Source organism: Mchenga conophoros, linkage group LG9, assembly GCF_057382185.1.
Source record: "Mchenga conophoros isolate Kocher_MC1m ecotype Shallow Benthic linkage group LG9, M_conophoros_male_GT1.1, whole genome shotgun sequence".
Taxonomy (NCBI): domain Eukaryota; kingdom Metazoa; phylum Chordata; class Actinopteri; order Cichliformes; family Cichlidae; genus Mchenga; species Mchenga conophoros.
In genome coordinates, this window is record NC_140534.1 from 17,581,675 (window position 1) to 17,607,252 (window position 25,578).

The 25,578-nt window shown below is 39.0% G+C and overlaps 3 protein-coding genes across 8 annotated transcripts in view; 2 read left to right on the top strand and 1 right to left on the bottom strand.

Moving 5' to 3' along the window:
* The first annotated feature begins 547 nt into the window (after window positions 1–547).
* Window positions 548–2,083, top strand: LOC146567106 (apolipoprotein D-like). The gene is made up of 5 exons (XM_085285936.1): window positions 548–696; window positions 779–883; window positions 1,098–1,219; window positions 1,373–1,461; window positions 1,567–2,083. Exons 1-5 carry the CDS (start codon window positions 682–684, stop codon window positions 1,806–1,808), a joined length of 573 nt encoding a protein of 190 aa, XP_085142062.1. The 5' UTR covers window positions 548–681; the 3' UTR covers window positions 1,809–2,083.
* A 554-nt stretch (window positions 2,084–2,637) lies between these two features.
* On the top strand, window positions 2,638–10,151 carry ggh (gamma-glutamyl hydrolase (conjugase, folylpolygammaglutamyl hydrolase)). Of its 2 annotated transcripts, XM_085286718.1 has the most exons (9): window positions 2,638–2,847; window positions 3,047–3,155; window positions 3,282–3,332; window positions 7,328–7,412; window positions 8,321–8,459; window positions 8,849–8,952; window positions 9,062–9,152; window positions 9,254–9,388; window positions 9,490–10,151. In XM_085286718.1, exons 1-9 carry the CDS (start codon window positions 2,757–2,759, stop codon window positions 9,606–9,608), a joined length of 924 nt encoding a protein of 307 aa, XP_085142844.1. In that variant the 5' UTR covers window positions 2,638–2,756; the 3' UTR covers window positions 9,609–10,151. The 2 variants fall into 2 exon arrangements, with proteins under 2 accessions (XP_085142844.1, XP_085142845.1); XM_085286719.1 differs by lacking the exon at window positions 3,282–3,332.
* Window positions 10,152–11,099: 948 nt separating this feature from the next.
* The window catches only part of LOC146567108 (A-type potassium channel modulatory protein DPP6-like), a 269,199-nt gene continuing 254,720 nt past the window's right edge, over window positions 11,100–25,578 (bottom strand). For all 5 annotated transcript variants that reach the window (XM_085286716.1, XM_085286717.1, XM_085286712.1 and 2 more), the window contains 10 exons: window positions 24,734–24,805; window positions 23,341–23,448; window positions 22,133–22,202; window positions 21,296–21,490; window positions 20,862–20,916; window positions 20,658–20,757; window positions 19,921–19,979; window positions 19,763–19,835; window positions 19,610–19,683; window positions 11,100–13,448 (listed from right to left, as the gene is read on the bottom strand). In XM_085286716.1, the coding sequence (XP_085142842.1) occupies window positions 13,299–13,448; window positions 19,610–19,683; window positions 19,763–19,835; window positions 19,921–19,979; window positions 20,658–20,757; window positions 20,862–20,916; window positions 21,296–21,490; window positions 22,133–22,202; window positions 23,341–23,448; window positions 24,734–24,805 (956 nt within the window). In that variant the 3' untranslated portion in view covers window positions 11,100–13,298. The remainder of the gene's footprint in view (window positions 13,449–19,609; window positions 19,684–19,762; window positions 19,836–19,920; window positions 19,980–20,657; window positions 20,758–20,861; window positions 20,917–21,295; window positions 21,491–22,132; window positions 22,203–23,340; window positions 23,449–24,733; window positions 24,806–25,578) is intronic.

Below are 25,578 nucleotides of genomic sequence, written 5' to 3' on the forward strand. Positions count from 1 at the left end.
GGAACATGAGGCCCCTTCCAGGGCAGACTGATTCACTTATTTTGCCACAGGGACAGATTTTAAAGGGCTTTTTTTTTTTTTACAGCACCTTGCAGTTTGTGGTGCAATAACATAGGGATTTCTCAACTTGGCTGGTGGTATAAATAAAGTATGTAGTATCTTACACTAAACACAGATATTGAATCAGTTATGTACAGCAGCAGTTCAGGCACATAAACAAACAGTAGAAAACAGATGACGCACAGAGGAAGAGGTGCTTCTGCACCCGTGACATTGTGCATGACTTTCAAAATCAAGCTTTCATGCACTTCACTTTTTAACACAGCTAATTTGAAGTCCTGATGGATGTTTTGCTTCTTGTATGATTATTGAATAAAATAATCTTGAGTTTAGAAGAAATGTTAATTTGCTGCAGCCCTACCACTTCAGTAGTAATAGTTATGCTATAAGTACCTTTGCTGCACTGAATGTCATTCTGAGTTCGCGTTGCACTGGAGGTTAAAGGCTTTGCAAACACAATCTAAATATGGTTCTTCAAACAAAGGTTACAAAGATCTGGCACGGAAGGAAAAGCTAACCAAATAGCCAAACCCCTTTGCCTTCACATAATAGAGCAGTAGTTGTGGGGTAATAGAGTTTGCTCTTATTTTTACTTTGACAGCTTTTGCAAGTTTTTTGGACATGAAGGCATTCAAGGTGCTGTGACACTATTACACTTTTATTTTTGTGTAAGTTTAGCGTAAGTGGGCTTAATCAGTTGCTTTAACTTTATTTAAAGGTTCTGTTTGCGCTTCTCCTGACTGCAGCAACAATTGACGGGCAGTCTTTTCATGTTGGCAAGTGTCCGAAGCCATCTGTTCAAGAAGACTTCAACGTTACAAAGGTATAATATTGAATTATTAGTGCTATTAATGACTACATTCTGCTGAACTTTGATTTCTAACCTTAAACTGTGTGCAGGGTGTTCAGCTCTATTAGGCCTCGCTTTATTTTATGTTTTAGGTTAATTGGGGGTAGTTGTTTTAATGAAGGAAAACACTGTTACTGGTGGACTCCGTGTGGTCATAAAATAAGAAGAAAATTTCTTCTGTCTTTAGTATATGGGTACCTGGTACGAAATTGAGAAGCTTCCAGCTGTGTTTGAAAGAGGAACATGCAACCAAGCTACATACAGTCTTCAGTCCGATGGAACAGTCAAAGTTCACAATGCGGAGCTCCTGTAAGGTTTCAGCTGTTCTTCTGCTTTGCAAAAAATTATTATTTTTGGCCAAAAATGTGCCTATCTAATGTATCTAGGTGAAACTACTACCCTACCCTGCAAAGGAATAAATATTGATTGGTGTCACCCCATGTGCTCTTGTCTAAATTACAGGTCTGATGGGACGGTAAACTCGATTGAGGGAGTTGCCAAAGTTAAAGAACCATCTCAACCTGCTGTTCTAAGTGTCAACTTCTTTAAAGGTACTTTTTTGAACACAGCTTGTATATTTTAATGAAATAAAATATAAATACAAAGTACTTTCAATGGTACTTTTTTTAAAATATACAATCTGTGTCTATATCCAGGTGTTGCAGATGGTCCCTACTGGGTGCTCTCCACAGATTACCAGTCCTATTCTTTGGTGTACTCTTGTTCTGACTTCTTTGGAGTTTTTAACATTGACTTTGCCTGGATCCTGGCTCGCACTCGTACGCTGACTGAGGATGCCATCAAACAGTTACATGAGAAGTTGACTGCTGCGGGTGTCAATGTAAATCGCCTTGAAGTCTCCAACCAGACTGCTTGTGATGTTATGGTTATGACCTGACCTTATCTGACCTCTAAAAATTGAACTAAAAAACTACAAAGTGCTGATTACCTGTTTGAGCTGTAATAATAATAATAATAATAATGGATTGCATTTATATAGCGCTTTTTGGGGCCCTCAAAGCGCTTTACAATTCCACTATTCATTCACTCTCACATTCATACACTGGTGGAGGCAAGCTACAGTTGTAGCCACAGCTGCCCTAGGACTATGATATAAATGTGTTGATAAAATTACAGAATATGATAAATAAAATGCAAACACTTAATAGAAGCTAAGCTACTCTTCGATGCATGACTCTTTTGTTGCATTCTGGCGAAGTTTGTTCACTTTTTCCACCTTTTCAGTATTAGCTTATTGTGTAAAGGTGTTTAATTTGACTAAAAATAGAATATCATCCATCTAACAGCATGAATACAACTTTAAATGCTGTCAAACTGGGATGCAGTTAAATATGTTTATTCACTTAGATTTTTACTTTTAGTTTATAGTGGCAAAATTATGACTGGCCAGAATGAATCCTATTTGCCGCTGAAGGCTGTCAGAGAAAGCAAAACAAAGGCACACACACACACACACACACACGTGTGTGTGTATATGTGTGTGTGTGTATATATATATATATATATATATATATATGAAACATGTTTTTGGCGTAATTTAGTACTTGAGCACTGGAGGAAGTAATCATTTATTTATTTATTCGGTGGGTTATTATTAACAGATAGTTCCAGGCGGGAGGGGTGCTTTTATTTTGAAGAAGACAATCCGGTTTTTACGTAGCTGTATGCGTATAAAAAGTGGGCGGTACCGCTTTAAGTAGCTACCAATGACTGCGGTAGCTACGCGCGGCTCGTTGATAAGACTTTTGTCGAAGACTTTTTCTGGCATAAAAACTGTTTAATAGCATTTCTTTTACCCGAGAAGACCTTTTTCAAAACTAGAAACATGTGCTTGCTCTTGCTGTGCGTCGTTCTTTCCAGTTTGCCATTTTATTTATCAGCCCAGACTGATAGACAAAACGAAAAACCCATAATAGGTAAGTTAAGGCGTTATTAAAACGATATTTACTACAACTGTTATCTAAGCTAACTTGCAGCTTTACACTTGGGAAGCATCGGGCGACAGTTACACTAAACCTGCCGTAACACAGTAAACTTTTTGCTGTTTTTGTATCACTATGGAAAATGCCAGCATTATAACTGAAGGACATGTGCGCTGTGTTTTTGTTCCAACAGGTGTACTGGCACAGGACGTTTATTTACCCCAACCTAGCCAAACAGCTTACATAGCTGCCTCCTATGTGAAGTTCCTGGAGTCAGCAGGAGCTAGAGTTGTACCTGTCATGTGAGCTGTTATCATCTGCCGACATTACCTCTGCATGTTATTATCTGACTGCATACTTTGTCACACTTTTATAAGAGGAGGTGTGTCTAACCCAGTGTGTTTGCATTGAACTTATTGCTTCTGCAGGATAAACCAGACACTGGAAGACTATAAGACACTGTTCAACTCAATCAATGGGTCAGTACATATACAGTTAGACAGTTGGAGCCCTGTTTGGTGGATTTAGGGCTTTTCACAAACAATAAAAGGTGTGATTGGATCTATACTGGATGAGTAACTACAGAGGGATAAAGATGCTGAGTCATTGCATGAAAATATGGGAAAGCCTTATTCAAGCTAGGTTAAGAAGACAGGTTGCGATCAGTGAGCAGCAGTGTCCTCTGTTGATACATGGTTTATAGATGTTGGCACTAACAAAAAGACAATACGCTGAGCTGAGAACCAACGAACCATTTTGATTAGGAGTTTGCTGTAAGGGTACAAGGGCTAACGTCAATTGAAGGCAGGTGATCTGCTATAGTGAGCCCTAAAGGGAAGAGCTGAAAGAAGAAGAGTTTACCATAAGTTGATGGTGATTAATTGCTAGGTATGTGAGTTATATATCAATAATTATAGATTAAATAAATATATTTTTTTCAGTCCTTATCCATCTAAGATGGCGCTGGAGTGACGGCAGCCTTTCCAAGTAGCTCTGCAACACCGCACCTTTTTTGTTAACTTTAACTTTTTTAGACTAGGCTTTTCAAACTTTTTTTCACCTTCCTCTACTTATACCTCTTAGATATAGTGATACAAGATGGATAATGCACTTTTTAAAACTTCTGGAACCAGTTCCTTCATCTATTCGAGAGCGGAGCTGCTGGCACTAAAAACAAAGGGACAGACTGGAGCTGCTAGCTGCTAGCTGTTAGCTTGCGGCCATATTATCTACCTCGGGAGTTCAGTCATGTGATCTGTGTGTGTGTTTACATCCCTCCGAGGGCCGACACAACAGCTGCCTGTGAGAAAATACACACAGTCACAGCAAGACTTCAGACACAAAACCCCGAGGCTTTCATTATTATATCTGGAGACTTTAACCATGCCACACTGGACTCTACTCTGGCTGCTTTTCACCAGTTTGTGAATTGTCCCACAAGGAGCAACAGGACAATTGACCTATTGTATGCTAATGTGAGAGATGCATACAGAGCCACCCCCCTCCCCCCACTAGGGAAGTCAGACCACAACCTGGTTTACCTACAGCCACAATACACACCCCTCGTCCAAAGGCAGCCGGTCACAACGCGCTCCATCCGGAGATGGACCCCAGAAAAGGAGGATGCTCTGAGGGACTGTTATGACAACACAGACTGGGATGTGCTCCTGAGCCCACATGGTGAGGACATAGAGGGGGCGACACACTGTCTTACAGACTACCTCAACTTTTGTGTGGACACGGTCGCCCCTGCTAAGACGGTACGGTGTTATCCTAATAACAAACCGTGGGTAACACAGGAAGTCAAAGCTGTCCTCAACATGAAGAAGAAGGCTTTCAGGAGCAAAGTGAAGGAGGAGATGAAGGCAGCACAGCGGGAGGTGAAACGCTGCCTGAGGGAAGCAAAGGACACCTACAGGAGGAAGGTGGAGCAGAAGTTGGAGAGGAACAACATGAGGGAGGTCTGGAATGGTGTGAAAACCATCACAGGCCACAACACCAAGAAAAGCACAGTGGGGGGGACTGTGGAGAAGGCAAACGAACTTAACAACTTCTTCAACAGGTTTGACCAGCCCACAACCCCCCCACCCTCACCTTCACTACAGAGTCCAATCCCCACTCTCCTACCTCCCTCGCTTCCCCCCCTTCCTGACACCATGACACCCCCCTCCTCCAATCCCTCTCTCAGCAGCAAGACATCTCCCCCCCTCCCCTCCTCCCAAACATCTCCCAGTGTCACAGTGGATCAGGTCAGGAGACAACTGAGGAAGCTTCGCCCCAGAAAGGCAGCAGGCCCAGACAAGGTGTGTCCTAGGATGCTAAAGGCGTGTGCTGCTGAACTTGGGGAGCCGCTACAACGAGTCTTCAACCTCAGTCTGCGACTGGGGAGAGTGCCCGCCCTATGGAAGACATCCTGCATCGTCCCAGTCCCCAAAAAGAACCGGCCCAATGAGCTGAATGACTTCCGACCGGTGGCACTGACGTCACATCTTATGAAGACTCTAGAGCGGCTCTTCCTCAACCTCCTCCGACCACAGGTACAACATGCCCAGGACCCACTACAGTTTGCATACAAGGCGGGTGTCGGAGTGGAGGATGCCATCCTGTACCTCCTACACAGAGCCCACTCACACCTGGATGGGGGAAAAGGCACGGTCAGGATCCTGTTTCTTGACTTTTCCAGTGCCTTTAATACCATCCGGCCCTGTATGCTTCAAGAAAAACTGAACAGGATGGAGGTGGACCCCTGCCTGGTGGCTTGGATCTCCGACTACCTCACCGACAGACCACAGTACGTCAGGCTGAAGGACATCACGTCTGACACAGTGGTCAGCAGCACAGGAGCACCACAGGGAACTGTGCTGTCCCCTCTTCTCTTCACCCTGTACACCTCTGACTTCTGCTACAACTCTGAATTATGCCACATTCAGAAGTTTGCAGACGACACAGCCATCATGGGGTGTATCTGGGATGATCAGGAAGAGGAGTACAGAAGTCTGGTGAGGAACTTTGTCACATGGAGTCACACAAACCACCTGCAACTCAACACCTCAAAGACTAAGGAACTGGTTGTGGACTTCGGGAGGTCTAGAGCAGGTCCACTGCCGGTTCAGATAGAGGGGGAGGAGGTGGAGGTGGTCAACAAGTACAAGTACCTCGGGCTGTGGGTGGACAATAAACTGGACTGGTCATGCAACACAGAGCACCTGTATAAAAAAGCCCAAAGCCGACTGTACTTCCTCAGGAGGCTGAGGTCTTTTAACATCTGCAGGAAGCTCCTGAGGATGTTTTACCAGTCGGTGGTTGCTGGAGTACTTTTCTATGCTGTGGTGTGCTGGGGGAGCAGCACAGCAAAGAAGGACTCATCCAGGCTGGAGAAACTGATCAGGAGGGCTAGCTCTGTGGTCGGCATGAAGCTGGACACTCTGGTGACAGTGGCAGAGAAAAGGACATTAAAGAAACTGATGGACATTATGGACAATGCCAGACATCCTCTGCACACGGCCATAAACAACCAGAAGAGTCTGTTCAGTGACAGGTTGCTTCTCCCAAAGACAAGAACTAACAGACTTAAAAACTCCTTTGTCCCACACGCCATCAGACTGTTTAACTCCTCCCTGGAGGGGAGAGGGAGGGGAAACAGGAGGACAAAGGAGGGAACAACTAAGCTGTAGTGCCTCTTCACCTCACTGTGCAATACCTTTTGTGCAATACTTTTGTAAATAGTCAACGGTGCAATAGACTCAATACTTGAAATGTGCAATTCACTTGTATTTTTATTTTTATTCCTATTTATTCTATTTATCCCCTTCGTATATTTTATTTATATTGTCTCTGTATTTATATATATATATATGTGTGTGCGTGTGTGTGTGTGTATTGTATTATATATATATATATATATATATATATATATATATATATATATATATATGTATATGTATATATATATGTATATATATATATATGTATATATATGTATATATATGTATATATATATATATGTGTATATATATATATATATATATGTATATATGTATATATGTATATATATATATGTATATATATATATATATATATGTATGTATATATATATATGTGTGTGTATATATATATATATATATATATATATATATATATATATATATATATATATATATATATATATATTCATATTCTGTAACTTCTGTCGGTGCTGTGCTTTTTTGGAAATCGAATTTCCCAGAGGAACCCACCCGAGGGATTAATAAAGTTCTATCTAATCTAATCATTCATTTAGATAGATGCATTTTTAATACATTGTTGTTAGTATTACTAGTATTTTTTAATTGATCAGCACTGCCTGCATAATTGGTGCATCCACGTAAAAATATCTCATTTAAAACCGCAACATATCAGATTTTATGGTATATTTATCTTATTTCATGTTTCTCATTTTCTTCTTTAATTTTGACTCAGTTTTCTTTGTTTACAGGATCCTTTACCCAGGCGGCGGTGTCAGCATCGTCTCATCTGGTTATGAAAGGGCTGCTAAAATCTTTTATGAGCTCGCTATTGAGGTAAAGGTTGAAAATACTTTTATCTGTTTAATGATGCTCATTATGATGTATATTAATAAGGGTGGATCTGACAGCCGGTTGTTGGTGTTGCTGCTATAGCATCATATTATGTTGTTTGGAAGACTAAAATAATGATGGCTGGAGCTAGGCGGTGTGTTGGTTTGTTCAACGCTAAACTGGTCAACTGACAAATACCCGCTCTGGATTTTAAATTGTAGTGTAAATATATTATTATAAGTTACGTAAATATTAAGATACTGTTTTTGCATCTGACTGAAAATCCGTAACATGCAGTCCGTTAATGATTAAGAACAGATTATTGTTTTGGCTGTATGGTTTTATTTTTATTTACACATGGTCATACAAAGACATTTAGGAATGAGCACTGCAAACGTACATGAAGACTTACTCAGGCAAGACACTATTAATAAAAATAATAATTAAAATTTTTTTATCATGACACACTGCTAGAATCTGTGCAGATTCTGCTTGAATCTAATGAACAGTTCCTTGGTGTGATGCCATTGCTTTGTAGCTCAGGATTGTAAATGATAAATCATGGAAGTATGATGAAGTGACAAATCCCACGTAAACTAATAAAGACTAAACCAAAATCAAAAGTAAAGGTGAAAATATTTAAATTAATTAACTTTAGTTAAGTTTAAAAAGAAAAGAAAAAGCTTTGTGTTGGAAACACCAATATCTGTATAGCTGATCTGTGAGAAAGCCTGAAATTTAACTTCTCCTACGTGCGGCCTTTTCACCCAAACTGCAGAGTTGCTACATCATAAAAATGTGATTGATCAGTCTCCGTGACAGCCCTGGATCAACACTGATTATCATGTTTTAGGGCAACACCAACACTGTCATTACAAAGTGTCATAACAAAGAGTGTGAATTATTTTCAGGCAAACAAGCGTGGCGACTATTTTCCTGTGTGGGGTACTTGTCTCGGGTTTGAACAGCTGATGTATTTAACAAGCAAAAATACAATACTGGCATATACCAATACGAGCGGCGCGGCATTGCCTCTGAACTTCACTAATGGTATGTTTTGTGTGACTAAACATTTTTCATTTTGCTTCTCACTTGTGAAATGGTAGTAACCTGTTTTTCTTGGGGTGTTTTTTGCAGCATTGCAGGTATAGTATAAACTGTGAAAGGAAGAGATTTATTTTCTTAACATGAATGAAACTAGATTTTAAAACAGTTTTTCAGTGAATAAATTAAATATTATAGGTGACTGAAATAGTAAAGACTTTAAAAATCCATCTTTGTGTTTTAAACTTGATCAGTTTTCATGTCAAGCCTGTACCAACCACACTTTATCTGAGGATCATATCTTTAGATGAACTACCTTATACAGCTAATGAGAGAGTGCTTATTTGTTTGTAAAATTGCTGATTAATCATTAAGGTATGCTCCCTTCCCAAAAGCTGAAGACAGCAGGATGTTTAAAGGCTTCCCTGCTCAGCTCATGAAAGATCTAGCCTCTGAGCCACTGACGGTTAACTCTCACAAATGGAGCTTGGGAATGTTGGTATGTCATTCATTTCTATCGTCTGAGATTAGACTGAGTCAACAGCTTGATGAAAAGCGGCAGTTGCTTGAATGCAGTCTAACTAACCTGTCATGTCTATTGCTTTCAGACTTACAATACAAATGAGGAACTGAAGAAGTTTTACAAAGTTCTCTCTGTAAACACAGATGGAAATGTAGAGTTTGTGTCAACAGTGGAAGGTACTGAGTGTCTAATTCAGCATTATGTTACTAGGTTTTTAGCAAAATAGGACACTTTTTTTTTTAAATATTCTTTTTCTTTTTTCTGTACCTCTTGGCAGCATATGACTATCCTATTTACGGGACACAGTGGCATCCAGAGAAAAATGCTTTTGAATGGACACGGCCTTTTATTCCCCATTCCCCGTCGGCAGTCAAGACCACCTTCTATATGGCCGAATTCTTTGTCAATGAGGGTAGGAAAGCATCATTTTTGCTTCCTTGTAGACTGGTCAGTAGCTGAAAATGCCAAGTGACTTGTGATGTGTAAATTTGGTATTGTTTTCTCTCGCCACAGCCAGGAAGAACTTTCACAAATTTGAAACTGAGGAGGGGGAGAGCAAAGCGCTGATATACAACTACAATCCTGTTTACACTGGGACTAAAAGTGCCTTTGAGCAAATATATTTCTTCTGATGAATTTTAGCAAAGTGCCACTCCTATTCAGCAGCTAATTCGCTGCTTCAATCATGACTTGAAAATATTTACACATAATTTAACTTGTTTGATTTTGTATTTGTGGTACTGTGCATCTGTGTAAACTACAGCTGAATTGAAATGGAAAGATTTATGCAGGCAACATAAATATTGGTATAGTGCAGGATTTAAATGGATGTTGTGCTTTGTGGATGTTGTAGCTTGGTTTACAGTTGTGTTGCTGTATTTTATTACACTGTCAGGCTCAGGGCTCAGTTCCCCTCAAAATAGTGAAGAGTTAGCTCGTGAGTTGAGTTGAAAGTACTTAGATGTGATCTAATAAGATATCAACTGTAAATTATTTGACAGGTTAACCTAGCTTCTAGGTTGGAGCTGAAGTGCCTCAAGGACACGTTTTATTTAATGATCAGCAGGTGGCCAAAATAAATCAGATTTTATAAATGTTTCTTATAAATTAGAACAAACAATAAAGCAGGACATGCTTTAGGGGGTGGCTAACTTCTGCTGAATACCTCCTCAATATATTAGTCTACTGTTTCCTCTGATTTTCAGGCGTGCCAAGTCTGGTTCCCAAAAACCAAGATGGCAAACTAACAAGCTTAAGCCTTCAAAATTATAGTCCACAAACCAATGATCACTGTCCAGTGTTTATCCAGTCTGATGTCACTGGCCATTTCTGGGTGACCGTGCTTCTTCAGTTTCCAAAACAAAAAAGCACTTAAGCAGCACTAACAGATGGAAATGGTCCAAATTCTTGGGCTACTATTAAAGTATTATGTAAACTATGGGAGACCATGGCAGTATACTAGTGACTAAAACAAGGTTTTTGCCACAGCACCCTCTCTGACAGATTTCACAACCTGCGATGAACCAATTATGGATGCACTGAATGACTACTCAGTCATGTCTCCAGCTGTTTATGTCTGCAACAGAGCAAGTCTTAACCATCCAGATGTAATGTCTACTACCTCATGACTAACTTGAGAGCTACTGTTAGCATAATGTAAACACGTTAGTACAGGCAAAATATAGACTGAGGGTTAAGTTATTTTAAATAAAATAACTCAACTTCCCTCATTGGCAGAGATAAACTTCAGCCATCAGAACAACTAAGATGACCCCATGCACAACAGCACAAAGGTCAGTCATTAACATACTGTTCCACAGTTTGGACTAGCCCCTACAAAAAATACCTGATCCTAATCTTAATGTCCCTTTGACATCTTAGCACTGCTGTTATTCTTTTGTGAAGTGTCCAAATGTTTGGGATAGTGCACAGGAATGGTGCCAGTAAGAATTTGCAGAGGTCTAGGCTTGTTGCTGTTACATCATCACTCAACAAGAGGATATTATGTTTTTAGTTCTGCACTTCTCAAGTTGCCATAAACCCTAATATAGCTTAAAAATCCACAAAAAGGTCACAAAAAATGTCACAAGATGCAACAATCAAAAAATAAAATAAAAACAAAGTCTGATAAAATATCAGTTTTTATTCTAACATTTACCTTCATGCCACAGTCTGCCATTAATGTCCTTCTATGCTTTGGATAACAAAGTTGAGCATCTGGGGGAAAAAGTCCTCAACAGCCATCAACAAAAATTTTGTTGTCATTGGCAACAAATAAAGTCCACTTTCAACTTAATTCAAGGACAGCAACAGGAGAACAGAAATGAATAGTCAAATGTAACTTCCAAAATGCTTTATGCACAAATAACACTCAGGTAATAGTTTTTTCTTTTCTTTCTTTCTTTCTTTTTTTTGTTTTATGTTTTTTAGAATAAAATGATATTTGAATAACATTTACACATCAACCTGACGAGACTGGGATCTCAATCACAATACTACTGGAAATGTAACTTATGCAATCCAGTAAGGAACATTCAAGATGTCAAAAATTACCATGTTGACTCAGCTATCAGGGATAGTGCTGCAAATTACCTCATAACATGCACTGAAGCGTAACACAAGTGGCCATTCAAAAAACAATAAATAAATAAATAAATAAAAGATGTTAAATTAAAATTGTGCCTCAAGGAGTCATTATTTTGGGTGATATGCCAAAATGATTTTTCTCTCTTATGTAAATGCATAATTTTTCAGGATGCAGGGTCCCTTTGGCTTCTTATGACACTTGCTCAGTGTATTTGCTGATGTACACTTTTCACTTTCACTATTGCACTTTCCATCATTTTCTTCACCTACCATTCACATACTTATTATAAGCAACTGTGCATGCAGATTATGTACATTTTTAGCTTTGTCATGGTGTCAGTGGGTATATTTTCTGAAATGATTTGTCTGTTTGCTGCAACTAGTTCAATTTCAAGCTGTAAGTAGAAAACAATTAATATTCACAAGGCATTAAGGGGAATACGCTTACTATGAGTTTTATCTGAAGATTGATACTACTCACATATCTGTTAAATATGAAACGACAGCTAGCTTAAGGTTCATGTAGCGTAAAGATTTGAAGCAGAGAAATATGTACAGCTAGCCTGTTTCTATCAAAAAGGGTTAAAAATGAATATACTAACATCTCTGGTGACTCTAGGAAGTCCTTGCTCCTGGCCAGGATACAGTCCACACTGCCATAACCTACCATAGTGTACATCATAGATTAGCTAACAGGGGCTGACCCAGAAACAGGCAGGCTGGTGGATAGTGGTTTCCCAGAGTGCCCAGTCTGCGCTAGGCTTAGCTAAGTAGATACTTGTAGCTTCATATTTAACAATCAGAAGTGGTATCAATCTTGCCAACATGTTAAACTATTCCCTAAAAATCCACTCTAGAGATGCAACCTCACAGCTGGATGTTTTTTGACAAAGTAAGGCACAGTGACTAAAACAAGTTAATGCTTTTTTTGTTTTTGTTTTCAACATTTGAATAACCGCGAGTGTCACAATAAAACTGTGTCAGATAAATAAAGGTATTTTTTCTCTTGGAATAGTTTTCAAAACAGGGAATTCTGTCAGCATCACTGAAATACGTAAAATGAAATTTACAAGATAAAACTAACATCAGGGCAAACATGAGTACCAAAAGAAAAACATGTTATAGCTGGATGAATGCTTGTGTGCTATTTTACATACTGTAAGAACAACAGACACAATCACAGTCCAACATGAAAAGTTCTTCACAACTTTAAAAATAGTAACATTTCCTGTATCCCCACTATTCCAGACACCCATTTATGACCAATGCCAGTTAGCGTTTTTCACCAGGGGTCTGATTTTCATTAATATACAAGCCCACAAGTTATGTGCTATAAAGTGTTCCTTCTCCTCACAGCTTTAAGTCTGTGTGAGAGCTGATCCTTTCTCTCCACTGCTTTTGAGGAGCTGGTCCTTCCCCTGTTGTGGAGAAGACTGCTTCCCGTCAGTATTTTCCCAGACTTCATATCAGGTCATCAGTCTTTACTGGCTCTCACGAGCCTTTTTGATTCCAACTTGGGGCAGGAGGGAAGGGAGTAAGAATGGGTGGAGGATCAAATGTGTTGTCTGCTGGAAAAAGGCAGTCTCAGGTGCAGTGTGTGGACACGGGGAGGAAAACGATGGACCAAAGACAAATGAGAGTTGCATACTGTGGACACCAGGGACAGAATGGAGGAAGGTAGATGACCAGATGGGTTGGAAGGATCTGGGGCACAGGAGGAGCCCTATGAGGCCAGTCTAACCCTCATCTTCAATCTCTTCTTCCAGAGCCTCCTCAAACACTCTTTCTGGTAGCCTGAAGCACTCCTCAAAAAAGTTCACCAAGGACTGACTGAGATGCTGCCTCGTTGCTTCACTGTGGATGAAGTGGCCCTCGTCTGGGTAGATCTTAAACACAAAGAATAAGGGAAGAACATCACTTGAATTCAGTGTTTAGTAATTCTTATTTTTTTTTTTAATTTAACCAAAATTAATTACAAAATCATTTACTGAACTTCTAGGGGACTAGCATTCATGCTAGTCATGCTACTAATTATGGAACGCCAGGACTGCCATAATGAATTAATTAAATACACCATTAAATAATTAATTAAATGTGGCAATAATTAATTAAAATTGGAATTAATTAATTAAATAAATAGTTATGATATATGTAATTAATTAATTATTGACACATTTAATTAATTATTTATGTATTTCACGTTTTAATTAATTATTGACACATTTAATTAATTAATTATTGACATATTTAATTAATTATTTATGTATTTCACATTTTAATTAATTATTGACACATTTAATTAATTATTGACACATTTAATTAATTATTTAATGATATATTTATTTATTTCATTTTGGCAGTCCTGACGCCTGGCTCTCATCATGAAATAATTTTATCTGTCAGCCTCACCCATCAAACTCAGGGGGCGGGGTTAACGCTGATCGAGTCAAAACCATTGCTTTGGCCTGGTGGCCATTGTTTCTAGCACACAACAGAAAGCTAACAGAACTGAGCTTTGAAAAACCCTGTTTGTGTGTTACCAAATACCGTTTTAATATTTTTTTAGCCGAGAATGTAGTGGTTTAATCTTCATGTGTCTGGTCGGTTTGTCAAGATACAGCCTCTTTGCAAAAGTGTTTCGATGATTTCGGAGATGTCGTCCCAGTCTCACGGCAAAGCGTGGGATAGACCCGCTCGCCTCGCAAGCAATCCCACCGACAAAGCGCAGGCCCCGGTACACAGCTGTAGTAACCCCCGCTGACTTCTTTTACTGAGGTTATATTTATCGATGTTTTATTTCCTGATGTTCTTATGTGTCCTACGTGTTTCAGTCGCCAATTCTGAATTATAACTAACATTAAAAACATGTTTAAGGAGGAGAGAGAGCAAATAAATCTGTTTAACATCTGATCTTTGGGTTTTTGTTCAGTAATCAGCGTGACCTGTGTATAAACACATAAAAGAGATAACGTTGGTGTTTCTGTCATGTAGTAACTGCTGGCTTTAACTGTACAAAGGTTGTTCGACACTATGAAACACATACAGACTTCATGATGTTCGGCTAATATTTTTATTGTGAATATTAATCATGCTGACCTCGCTCTGTACACCACGCAGCGAGGTCAGCATATCCACGATATCCTCAGCTCCATGAGTTAACACAAAGTTTCCCAGCTGACTATCTAACTGCCAACTATTCCAGAGACGTGAAAATATACAGCATAAAGAAAAGTGTAAGAGACTCAGCAGCAGATTAGAATAACAGTTATACATTTAATAAATCACCAAATGAATCCAAGAAACGAGCAAACCTGTTCCGACAATTTGAATTTGTATTCCCTCAGCTGCAGACTCGCTGCTGTTTAAATGTTTGAAAAGGAAGATTAGATATAAAAAACGTCAAACATAGACTCAGTCTGCCTTCACATTTGATATGAGGCCAGCACGTATAGTGGCCTCAGCAGGCTATTACTGAAATACACGTGCTATATCATAAACTATGATATAAATAGGGAGGTCCTATTAACATGTTTAGTTTTAAAGGACACCTTCCTGCCTTTAGTCTCATTCATGAGCAGTATTAGTTTTCTTCTAACATCCAGAAGTCTGCACAATGTGTTTCATAGTTTGTAACAAGCCTTTGACAGGTAAACATAACATGACCGAAAAAGCAAAAAAAAAAAAAAAAAAAAAGAGAGAGAGAGAGAGAGAGTGTTGACATAAGAAGAGAAAATGCTCTCAATTAGGCAAATGGTTCATTTATGTTTGATGTGTGTTTATTCCTCCCTAAATATCGTCGGTGAAGTTTGCCATGCACGTCAGATTTTCCTGCGCATTTTTATACCTCTGCCAACAGAGAGAGAAAAAAAATCACATTCTAACAGACAGCTGGTGCTTAGAATACAGTTGAATAACTATTAAAAAACAGATGATATTTAGATGATAGTTCAGTCTAACACATGTGCCAGTGAACCATTAAACGTCTGTGAAACTATGCAGTTATGAAACGTAACTTTAACCTCAGCCAAACCGATTTGCTCAGTTGTAAATAAAACAGCGAAGTAAACGTGACCCGACAGACAGAACCTGAGTGAATGAAGTCCAGCGTTTAACCACTGAGAGCTAAAACTCAGCTGAGGTTTCAAAGCTGTGTGCCGGTGATTGGACATCAGCCGCTGATAAAGCTGGCTCGCCTATAAAGTGCTCTGTAAGGAAACAAGCTCCAGCAGCTCTGCGCTCAGGGAAAATACTATATTTACTTATCTTGTGCAGAAAAATGCGCTGACATTGCGTTATATCGAGCACCGGCTGCCCAGTTAAACTGTGACTATCACCAGGTAACTAGGCGTGTTTCTTGAATTAGCAGCAGGTGTTAAACAGCTGACAGATGAGGAGGAGGATGCATGCAGGTAAACTGAGGGTCTGCTGAGCTGATCGCTGGTTTCGTGAGAAAAATGTCAGCTCGTTCTTTATGTTACAGAAGCACAGAGACACAAGACCAGGCGGAAAGAGACGATCGTTCGGTGAAAATGAGAATCTGCGAATGCAACATGTGGAACACGGAGAGTGGAATATGTAAACAAACCGGTTAATGTACCCCCTCGGTGCACTCTGCATGCTAACTGTTAGCAGAGCTAGTGAAATCTCTGAAAACATCTGAGCACTTTTGCAAGCATGTTCTATGTTGACAACCTGACCAGACATACGGCGCGACATTCGCGGCTAAAACACTGTTAAAAGTGTAGCTGGTGACAGAAAAACGGGGTATTTTAAAACTACACCACCACCATTGCTGCCTGTGATTTGATCTGCATTCTGGGATAACTGGCTGCCCCAAGTCTACACAAGCAATCGATTATCTAGGATCGACCTGTTTTGACTTACTTTGCACGGCAACCAATCAAATGTTAGAGAAGCTGCATGGGCAGCGTTAACCCCGCCCCCTGAGTTTGATGGGTGAGGCTGACAGATAAAATTATTTCATGACGAGAGCCAGGCGTCAGGACTGCCAAAATGAAATAAATAAATATATCATTAAATAATTAATTAAATGTGTCAATAATTAATTAAATGTGTCAATAATTAATTAAATGTGTCAATAATTAATTAAAATGTGAAATACATAAATAATTAATTAAATGTGTCAATAATTAATTAAAATGTGAAATACATAAATAATTAATTAAATGTGTCAATAATTAATTAATTACATGTGTCATAACTATTTATTTAATTAATTAATTCCAATTTTAATTAATTATTGACACATTTAATTAATTATTTAATGGTGTATTTAATTAATTCATTATGGCAGTCCTGGCGTTCCATAAAACTAATATGATTACTGAATGGTATATCTGAAGAAACTGGATACAAATGACATTTTTGGTCTTTAAAAATCTTTTTTTGATGCTGATGAAATAATCTTCTGAAGTGTGCAGCAGGGTGGCACAGTGGTTAGCACTGCTGCCTCACTCTGTGGACTTTGTTCTTCGATTGCAAGGAGGCTACAAAGCTCTGTGTTTCGTGAGGTAAATTGGTCTTTCTGTCAATAGCGTCTAAATATAGTGTACACCTACAAAGAAACACAGCAAAGTTTTTATCTCAGGTAGCTAAAATCAGTTTTCATGCTAACAGCTTTACTTTGTTTAGTTCCTCTGCTGGTTGGCAGCCATCTATCATTTGACATGGACTGTGGATCAGAACCTCACACAATCAATTGATTTCAGTTTTATTTATATACCACCAAATCACAATATCAGTTGCCTCAAAGCACTTTTTATTATAAGGTATTGACCCTACAATAATACCATCCTGGCTAAGTGAAAACAACAGTTTACTCCAGGTGTGTCAAACACAAGGCCCAAAATCCAGCCCAATGGATGGCTTTGGAAAATATGAAGGAGGGCATACATTTTGAACCTTTAATTGTATTTTAATAAATTTAAGCGTTTTCCTGCATATAAAGACCTCCCCTACGACAATTTATACTATAGCAGAGTAATTAAGTAATAGATCAATTAATAACAACTCTTTCTTAATTATGTAGAAAAACTGAAAAATGTTATTGAAATTTCAGATCTTTTTACATTTAGGGATCTCAGGGATTAAATGTGTAGTTGAACTGTTATTACTAACAGACAAGGTATCTTCACTGGTCTGGCTCACTTACGATTAGATACCTGTTCAGCTGCATGTCAACGCAAATATCTAATAACATGACAGCAGTTCAGTACAGTTAGGCATGCACACATGCTCCAAATAAGCAACGGAATAGGGAAGAAAGGTAATTTTAGTAACCTTTAATGTATTATTGGTGCCAGTAAGACTGGTCCGAATATTTCAGAAACTGCTGCTCTACCAGGACCATTTCTATGGTTTAAAGAGACTAGTTTGAAAAGTGAGTGGTAGTTCTCTTAGTGAAAATGCCTTGTTGATGTTAGAGGAGAATTGTCAATCCACTTTGAGCTGATAGGAAGGCAATAGTAACTCAATTAACCATTTGATTATAACCTAGGTATACAGAAAAGCATCTCTTAATGTGCAACATGTCCAACCTAGAGCAGCTAAAGACCACACCAAGTGTTCAGAGCATGAAGGTTTCAGTTTTCCTGTTGCAACACTGGGATGGCATATACAGGGTGTTATCAAAAGAATAATCCGGTTATAAAAGGCTATACCTTTTAAAGTAATGTACATAGAAGCTTGGTTTAAATTTTTAAATACATGGCTGAACATAAAGTTTTACATATAAAACTTACAATGTTCACAAGTGCTCAATATGTCGCCCTCCACACGCATGGCAAATGTCCATACGATAGTTAAACTTGTCCCAAATTTTTGGGAGCATGTTTGGACTCACTGTAACCACTGCTACCTACCAGCAACTATGTGAAACTCGTGAATCCCCTCTTTCTAACAGTACATGTTTCGCTTGTTACTGGTGTAGGGCTGCAGAATTAAAGCACTTTGAAACTGGACGACTCTTGTTTGATATACCCTGTAAAATATAAAAGCATGGATCCTGTCTTGCATCCATGGTTCAGGTTGTTGCAGTTGTGTAATGGTATGGAGGATATTTTCTTGTCACACTTTGAGCTCCTTAGTACCCACTGAGCATTGTTTAAATGCCATAGCCTACCTTTGTGATAGCAGCCGACTAACACGTCATTTCGCTCAAATCATGTCAAACTGGTTTCTTGAACACAACAGAAAGTTCGCTGTACTCAAATGACTGAATTTGGGATGTGGTGAAATGGGATATTCACATCACTGATGTGCAGCCACTAGAGCTGGGCGATAGAACGATAATGATATGTATCGCGATATAACTTTTACTCGATAGAGAAATTAAGCTATCGCGATAGACCTCGCCGCTCTTGTCCTCAAAAAAAAAAAAAAAAAAAAAAAAAGGTCAGTCAATCCAAATTAAGTAGCGCAGAGCCGAACCAATCACAGCCGCAGCGTCACGTCGCGTGACTTGTTACGTACAGCGCAAGTGCCAAGCCGCACGTGTGTTTGTTTGGGAAGCAGCCAGCGGGTAATGGAGCCAGCACGTAATGGAGGAAATGAGTGTGCCGACTAGAAAAATCAACCGAGCGTGACCGAAGAGAAAACTTTGAATCTGTACCAGAATAATTAAGATAGTTCTGAAGGCAAAAGAGGTTCCAACCTGGTATTAGCAAAGCTTATAAACTATCTAGTAAGTGTATATTACCAGAGCTCAAAGTGTTTTTCAACCGACAGTAACTAAGTGATAGTGTTTATTTGAACCCATCATAAACTAGTAGAGACCTAATATTAATACTGTGCACACTAATGTGTCTGTTGGTCAGTAATGAGCTTTGATGAACATTCGCCAGCAGAGCAATGTGTTATAAAGGGATTAATCATGGTGTTAATGCAGGATGCCCAAGGAGGTCTTATAATCTCATTATGTGTGAGGCAGACATTGTGAAGGGCTAATCCTCTGCCTGCTGCGAGACCACCACTGGGATCACAAAGCTCCCAGAGGTTGGACTGAACAAGGAAAAGAAAGACTGCATACCTGTAGGGTGTAGTTGGCCTTTTCACTGATGAGCTGGGCAATGAATTTCGCTGTATGTTGAAAGTGGACTTTTTCTAAAGAAACCAAATGAGACAGATTATTGTTTATCTTTTACATATTCAGTTATGAAGATGATTATAATTCCTGACCTACCGTCAGCTGTAGGATGGATAATCAGAAACTTCTTATCCATAAACTGAGACGCTCTGTGGGCTAAATTTGCCATCTAAAAAACACATTTCAGCAGATTATTTTGATAATTATTACAACTGGAAAGAAAATGAAAAAAAAAAAAAGTAATAAAATCTTACCGTGTATGCTCTTGTGTCAGGTTTGGGCAGTCCAAGGTATCTCTCAGAAAATGCAGAAGCTAGAGGGGGAAATAGGCTTCGGTTATCTTTTATTAGCTTTGTTGTTAAGATCAAATCAAATCTTCCATTAATCACTCTTTGTTTGAGGGTGGTTTTTTATCCCTATGTCTAAATATATTCAGCCATCTACATATTCCTTAGTTTTGAGGCAATTCCAGTGTCATGGCACGTCTCTCACCGCCTCTGGCAGAGCGAGAGAAATCAAATAGATAGGAAATCAGTCACACCGCAACGCCCAGCTCCTCCTTAATTTGCACTTTCCTGACTCGGTGCGCCTCCAGCTACAACAGCACCGCGCCTCATTCCTTGTTCCCTGCGTCTCTCGTACTGTCACTCCCTCGGTGCACAGCACTTCTGCATTTCACACATTGTATTCCTCGGGTAGCCGAGGTGAGGCTGGTGTTGTTAACTTCGTCTGGCGCTGATGTGATTGAGTTCTAGGTTTGTCTGCACCATCATACTCATGAGTGCCTACTTGCGTGACGCAGTCCCTGAAAAGATATCCCCGCTGTGGGGTTAAAGGTGCTAGATTTGCAATCTGTCTTCCCTTTTCCTCTGAATATTCTGTCAGTGCTGCCTGAGCCTGACTGATTATGCAGGGTTACTGCATTTGTTTAGTACATGTAGTTGAGTGGTGATTTTTCAAATGCAAAAAGCTGCAAACAAACACAGCTTACCATACAATTCAAAATCTGTGATGGGTGAGAGGACAGCGCCGCATTTTACAGGAGATTCCTCACCGCTGACCAACAGGCTGGTCACATAGCCTCCATACACCTGAAGTACAACAACTGCATGTTAACACAGAGATACTTGAGTATAGAATGGACTATTTTGGTCAATCTTTGGACCCAGAATGCACATACTGACACTATTCTTACCTTTCCAAATGCTCCGACTCTGTTTTTGTCAACATAGGGCTCCTTTAGAATAAAACTGTCAAAGATAAACATTGGTTCAGTTTGACTTTTAGAAAAACTGTCTCACAGTAGCAGCTGTAGCTCTAACTTACAAGATGTTTTAGCAGCTGTTTGCAATAAACGATCCATTATACTATATTAAATTCACAGTGTTTGTTTAACAGTTGCACATTAAATGCACGTTTTCAGTTCTGCCAGACCAGCTGCTATCAGTGTGTGTGCAAAATATATTTTCATAGCAGTAACTAATGAAGAATTTACAGATGATAATGTAAATTTATTTGTGTGTGTGTGCGTGTGAATAAATGTGGCTTTAAGATCTGGCAGATGACTTCTGCAAATTACACAGTTTAATGTGTTTTTCTCAATAAAGCAGCACGACTTTATCCACATACTTAAGTGCATCCTTCTGATCCTGCTCCTCAAACACGCCCAGTTTCTTCTGGATCCGATGCAGCAGGTTGGTGCCCTGGAAGCCGCTGCCTTGCCCGTCACAACGCAGCACGATGGCGCCGAAGCTGCTCACCAGCACCGTGGCCCAATCCAAGTGAAACTGCTCTGACACCATCTGGTCACCAGGTGTCCCATCGCTGCACCACAAGCAGAGCAGTGAAGTGAAATCGAGGCTACCACAAGTGATGCGATCCTTATTTCAGTCCTAACTTTGTGTCCATGTGAAAATAAAGTGCATAACCTTATGTCCCAATTTTCTGCAGTCTATTTTTTAAATTAAACATTTGAGCTATACAGCGCAAGAAAAGCAACAGCAGATGAACAGAAAACAGAGAAAAATGGGGACATGGAATAGAAAAACTTACTCAAAATCAACGGCGTGCCTGCTAAATGGTGTAAGAGTTTCAACTGCAAGTTATGACTGTGATGAAGAGGTGAAATAATTCCTAATGATTTAAACTTCTAATAAATCATTTTTACAGGTATGAATGACGATACAATAAATTATAGTAGTGTGTTTTTTTTTTCTAAAACGGTGAGAAACCTAGATCTGACCTGGAGAATAAAAATATAGTTCAAGGCTGGAAGAAAGGAACGCTCATGAAAAAATGGTGGAGAGGAGGTTCAGTTTGTCACAGTGTAATTATTATCCAGCAGGTGTCAGAGACAAAGAAATTTATCTGCTTGGCATGTTTGCATTGATATGGACGGATATGTCCTCATATAACTTGGAGTGGAGACTGCATTTCTAATAGACACACACTTTTGTTGATACATACACAAGCAGGAGCAGAGGGTAGTGTGACGTTTCGACAAAGCCAGCTGGTTTCAGGATCTGCATCGACAAGGCTGCAATGTCAAGTCAAACAACTGTTACACAAAAGCAACTAAGGTCTCTTTCACAAACACAAAACATAACCCCTGGTTCTGTGCACTAAACTTTCTAGCTGTTAGTGCCGCAGTTTTGGATTGCTAAATTAAGTCAAATTGTATGGATGTCTATGAGAAAATGCCTTAATTTATTATCTTTTCGGAGGTAATAGACTTCATGGCTTCAGTTGCTAGCTTAGCAATGCATGTTCAAAGTAAGCTGGATCATGACTGTAGCACAGAAAACAACCCATTTTATATGCTTAAGAACCACAGATAGCATAACTTATGGACACAGCTACTGTGACATCACCTGTTGGCTTCTGAAGGCCAGTTTTGAAGCCTTGAGATGAGCATTTTCATGGCTTGCTGAAAAATTGATGTGACAGGTCTGGCTCTCAAACCGCTTGCTCATTTGACAAGAACTTGTGATTAACAATGAAGAGGAAAATGCCACAGAAATTCCTTTTTGAAACATGATATGGTCGAGATTTACGAAAAAAGTGTGACCAAAAATGGGAGACTAAAACCACATACATACAACAAACTGTTCATAGAGGGCAAGTCCAAGGCTATTTTCCCATTCGCTTCTATATGAATATTTCCCTAGAGTTATCGCCTTGAGGCGACTTTTGTTGTGATTTGGCGCTATATAAATAAAATTGAATTGAATTGAATTGAATCATTTTCCATTTAGAGTGATTTTAATCTGGGCCCACATTTTTCATCTGGCGTTAAACAAATATTAAAGCAGGGTTTTAGAGCTCATGTCACCATATGAGCATTCAGTGTCGTCTGGTTCTCAGGCAGACCTGCCCCTTATTCCTCACATCTGGCTTCAAAACATGAAGACAGCCATCATGATGGCTATGTCCATCTTTTACATACAGTCTACAAATAAAATATATTTCAAACTTTATGGGTTTGTTTTTTTTCTTTTTTAATCAGGAATCAGTTTGTTTTGATTGACAAACATCTTTTGGCTCAGTTTACCTCAGCTCCGTGGCATCTTTTAATATAAAAAGAAGTGAAATAAGCTCTGTATTACTCCATCATTAGCATTAAGTTCCTAATAATATGCCATTATACAGTAAGAGTCTGGTGGTCTGATACATACTATAGTCGTCCATGTTGATCTCCTTGTACTCCACTATGGGCATCTGCATGGACTCCAAGGTCAGCCTCACTTTCTCATTGCTCTCCAGTTTATAGACTTCTACAATACCTGAAGAGAGTATGTGAGATAACAGTTTACAGTATTTTTGTCAGGCAGCTCATGTTTCAAATGACTGATTTGTTACAGGAGCAGAATAGAGAGTAATCTCCTTATAGATGTGCTACATAAAAATTTTAGAGGCGATAAGAAAAATCTCCCCCCCCATGAAACCTAAACATAGATGTTGTAGAGGAGATGTAAAAGCAGGCACCAAATCAAGACGGCCAAATTGGAATGAGATGAGGAGACTTCATACACTAATTCTAATGTGATCTTGTCTCTACCATTGCTTACAGCAGGACATTAGAAAGACCTACAGGTCACTTAGAAAGACATGCCTTTAAATGCAGCATACTGAGTGGCAGGAAAAAAATGGATTGCACTTACAAAAATGCTGTTGTGAAGGTGAATACATCGAATAATATATGGTAATGAAATTTACAGAGTTGTTTTTTAACATATTCAGGACGGGGAGATCTCATTACTTAAAGATGATAAAGACTGGCACACACATACACACTGTAGTAATCAAATAACAGTATGCTGATAGTGCTGTTGGGCAGGTTATAATCTAATGAGGACAGCCATTGTGAGGAGTAATGTCATTACGTCTGTCATGCCACACTTGGCCTGTAGACAAACAGTGACTCAGTGCAAAGGTGATCACTTTGCACTACACTGCAAACACTTCTGCCCCCTTTTGACAAGGTCAGGTTAAATATAGCAAATATGGTAATGTAGAGAAGGTCATTTCTAATGTGTTTCATTCCATTCAGGCTTGTAAATATTCATTTGTGTCAAAAGGTAGCTTCCAGGGCTGAAAGAGGAAGCAGGAGCGTCAAAACTGGAGTTCTTTATAAGGCCACTAGGGGCTAGCCCCTAAGGTGAGTCAAAAATCTGTTCAAATTCTAATTCAGGCGAAAAATTATAGCTTGTGTACAGCTAATTTCCTCCTATAAAAGTAAATACAATTCTTCTTTAAAAATAAATAAATAGATTTTTAGTTTAAAACTCACACATTTAAACTTTATTAAGAATGTGGATACAGACAGGTAGCAAGGGCGACATTGTTGTGAAGTTTGAAGATCATCCATAAAAAACTGTGGGTAATAAAAAGCTTTTACAGATTTTCCACGTTTGATGTGACCCTGATTTCACCAAAATTAACTTTTTAACTTTGTAAATTTGGACATTTTAACATGAGAAGCTAAGGCGATGACTTGCTTCTGGAGCCAGCCACTAGAGGAAATATACTTTTTGACATGGAGACCTGCTGCTTGGTTGAAATACTCACTTTCTCTGTCTTGTGTCTCACTTTCTGTGTCTCTCTGTGTCTTGTAAACAGCCACAAACGGGATGTCCGGCCCTAAAAAGAAGATCAGAGCTCAAATACTATGTATCTTTATATTTGACCATGACATGTGGACATTCTGACTTACTATGGACTGTTTAAAAAAACAATTTATTTTTAAATCACCATAATATTAATACATAGGTTGCTGTATTTACTATTTGTTTATAGCAAGGGAAAAGTGTATGTTTCCTAACAAATGCACACTGATGCCACAGTGTCCTTCAGTGAATGCACAAAAAGAAAAAAACAAAACCCTGAAAGATACCAGATCATTTGTCTGACAGACAAAGAAGCACATCTTTGCTTATTCAGTTTATGTAATGCAATAGCTCTAATAGCTTTTCCATATCTAGGCCACAAACAGAGGCACAGCCCTAAAACCTCAGACTGCAGGGAGGAGGGGCAGCAAATGAAGTGATTGATGCACTTAGCAAATTGAGAATAAAATAGAGGAACACTGGCTTCAACATCAGACAGATGTTGAAGCTTAATAAAAGCATTACTTGAATGTGCATTCAAGTACACCAAGCTACAGATTACTGAGAGAAACCACTTTGAACCAACAGACACACCTATAGCAATGACTACAAAAGCGATCCCTTTTATGTGATTAAATTATTACAGTAAGTCAAAGGACACATACATGACTAGCAGTGTAGGATGTGTATTCTCTTAAGTGTAGCTAATTTATTATCATATAAACTTCAAAACAAACAAAATTTTAAAGCTTAACATTATGACACAATATGACATTGTATCCAATGTGTACCCTCTGGCTTATGCTT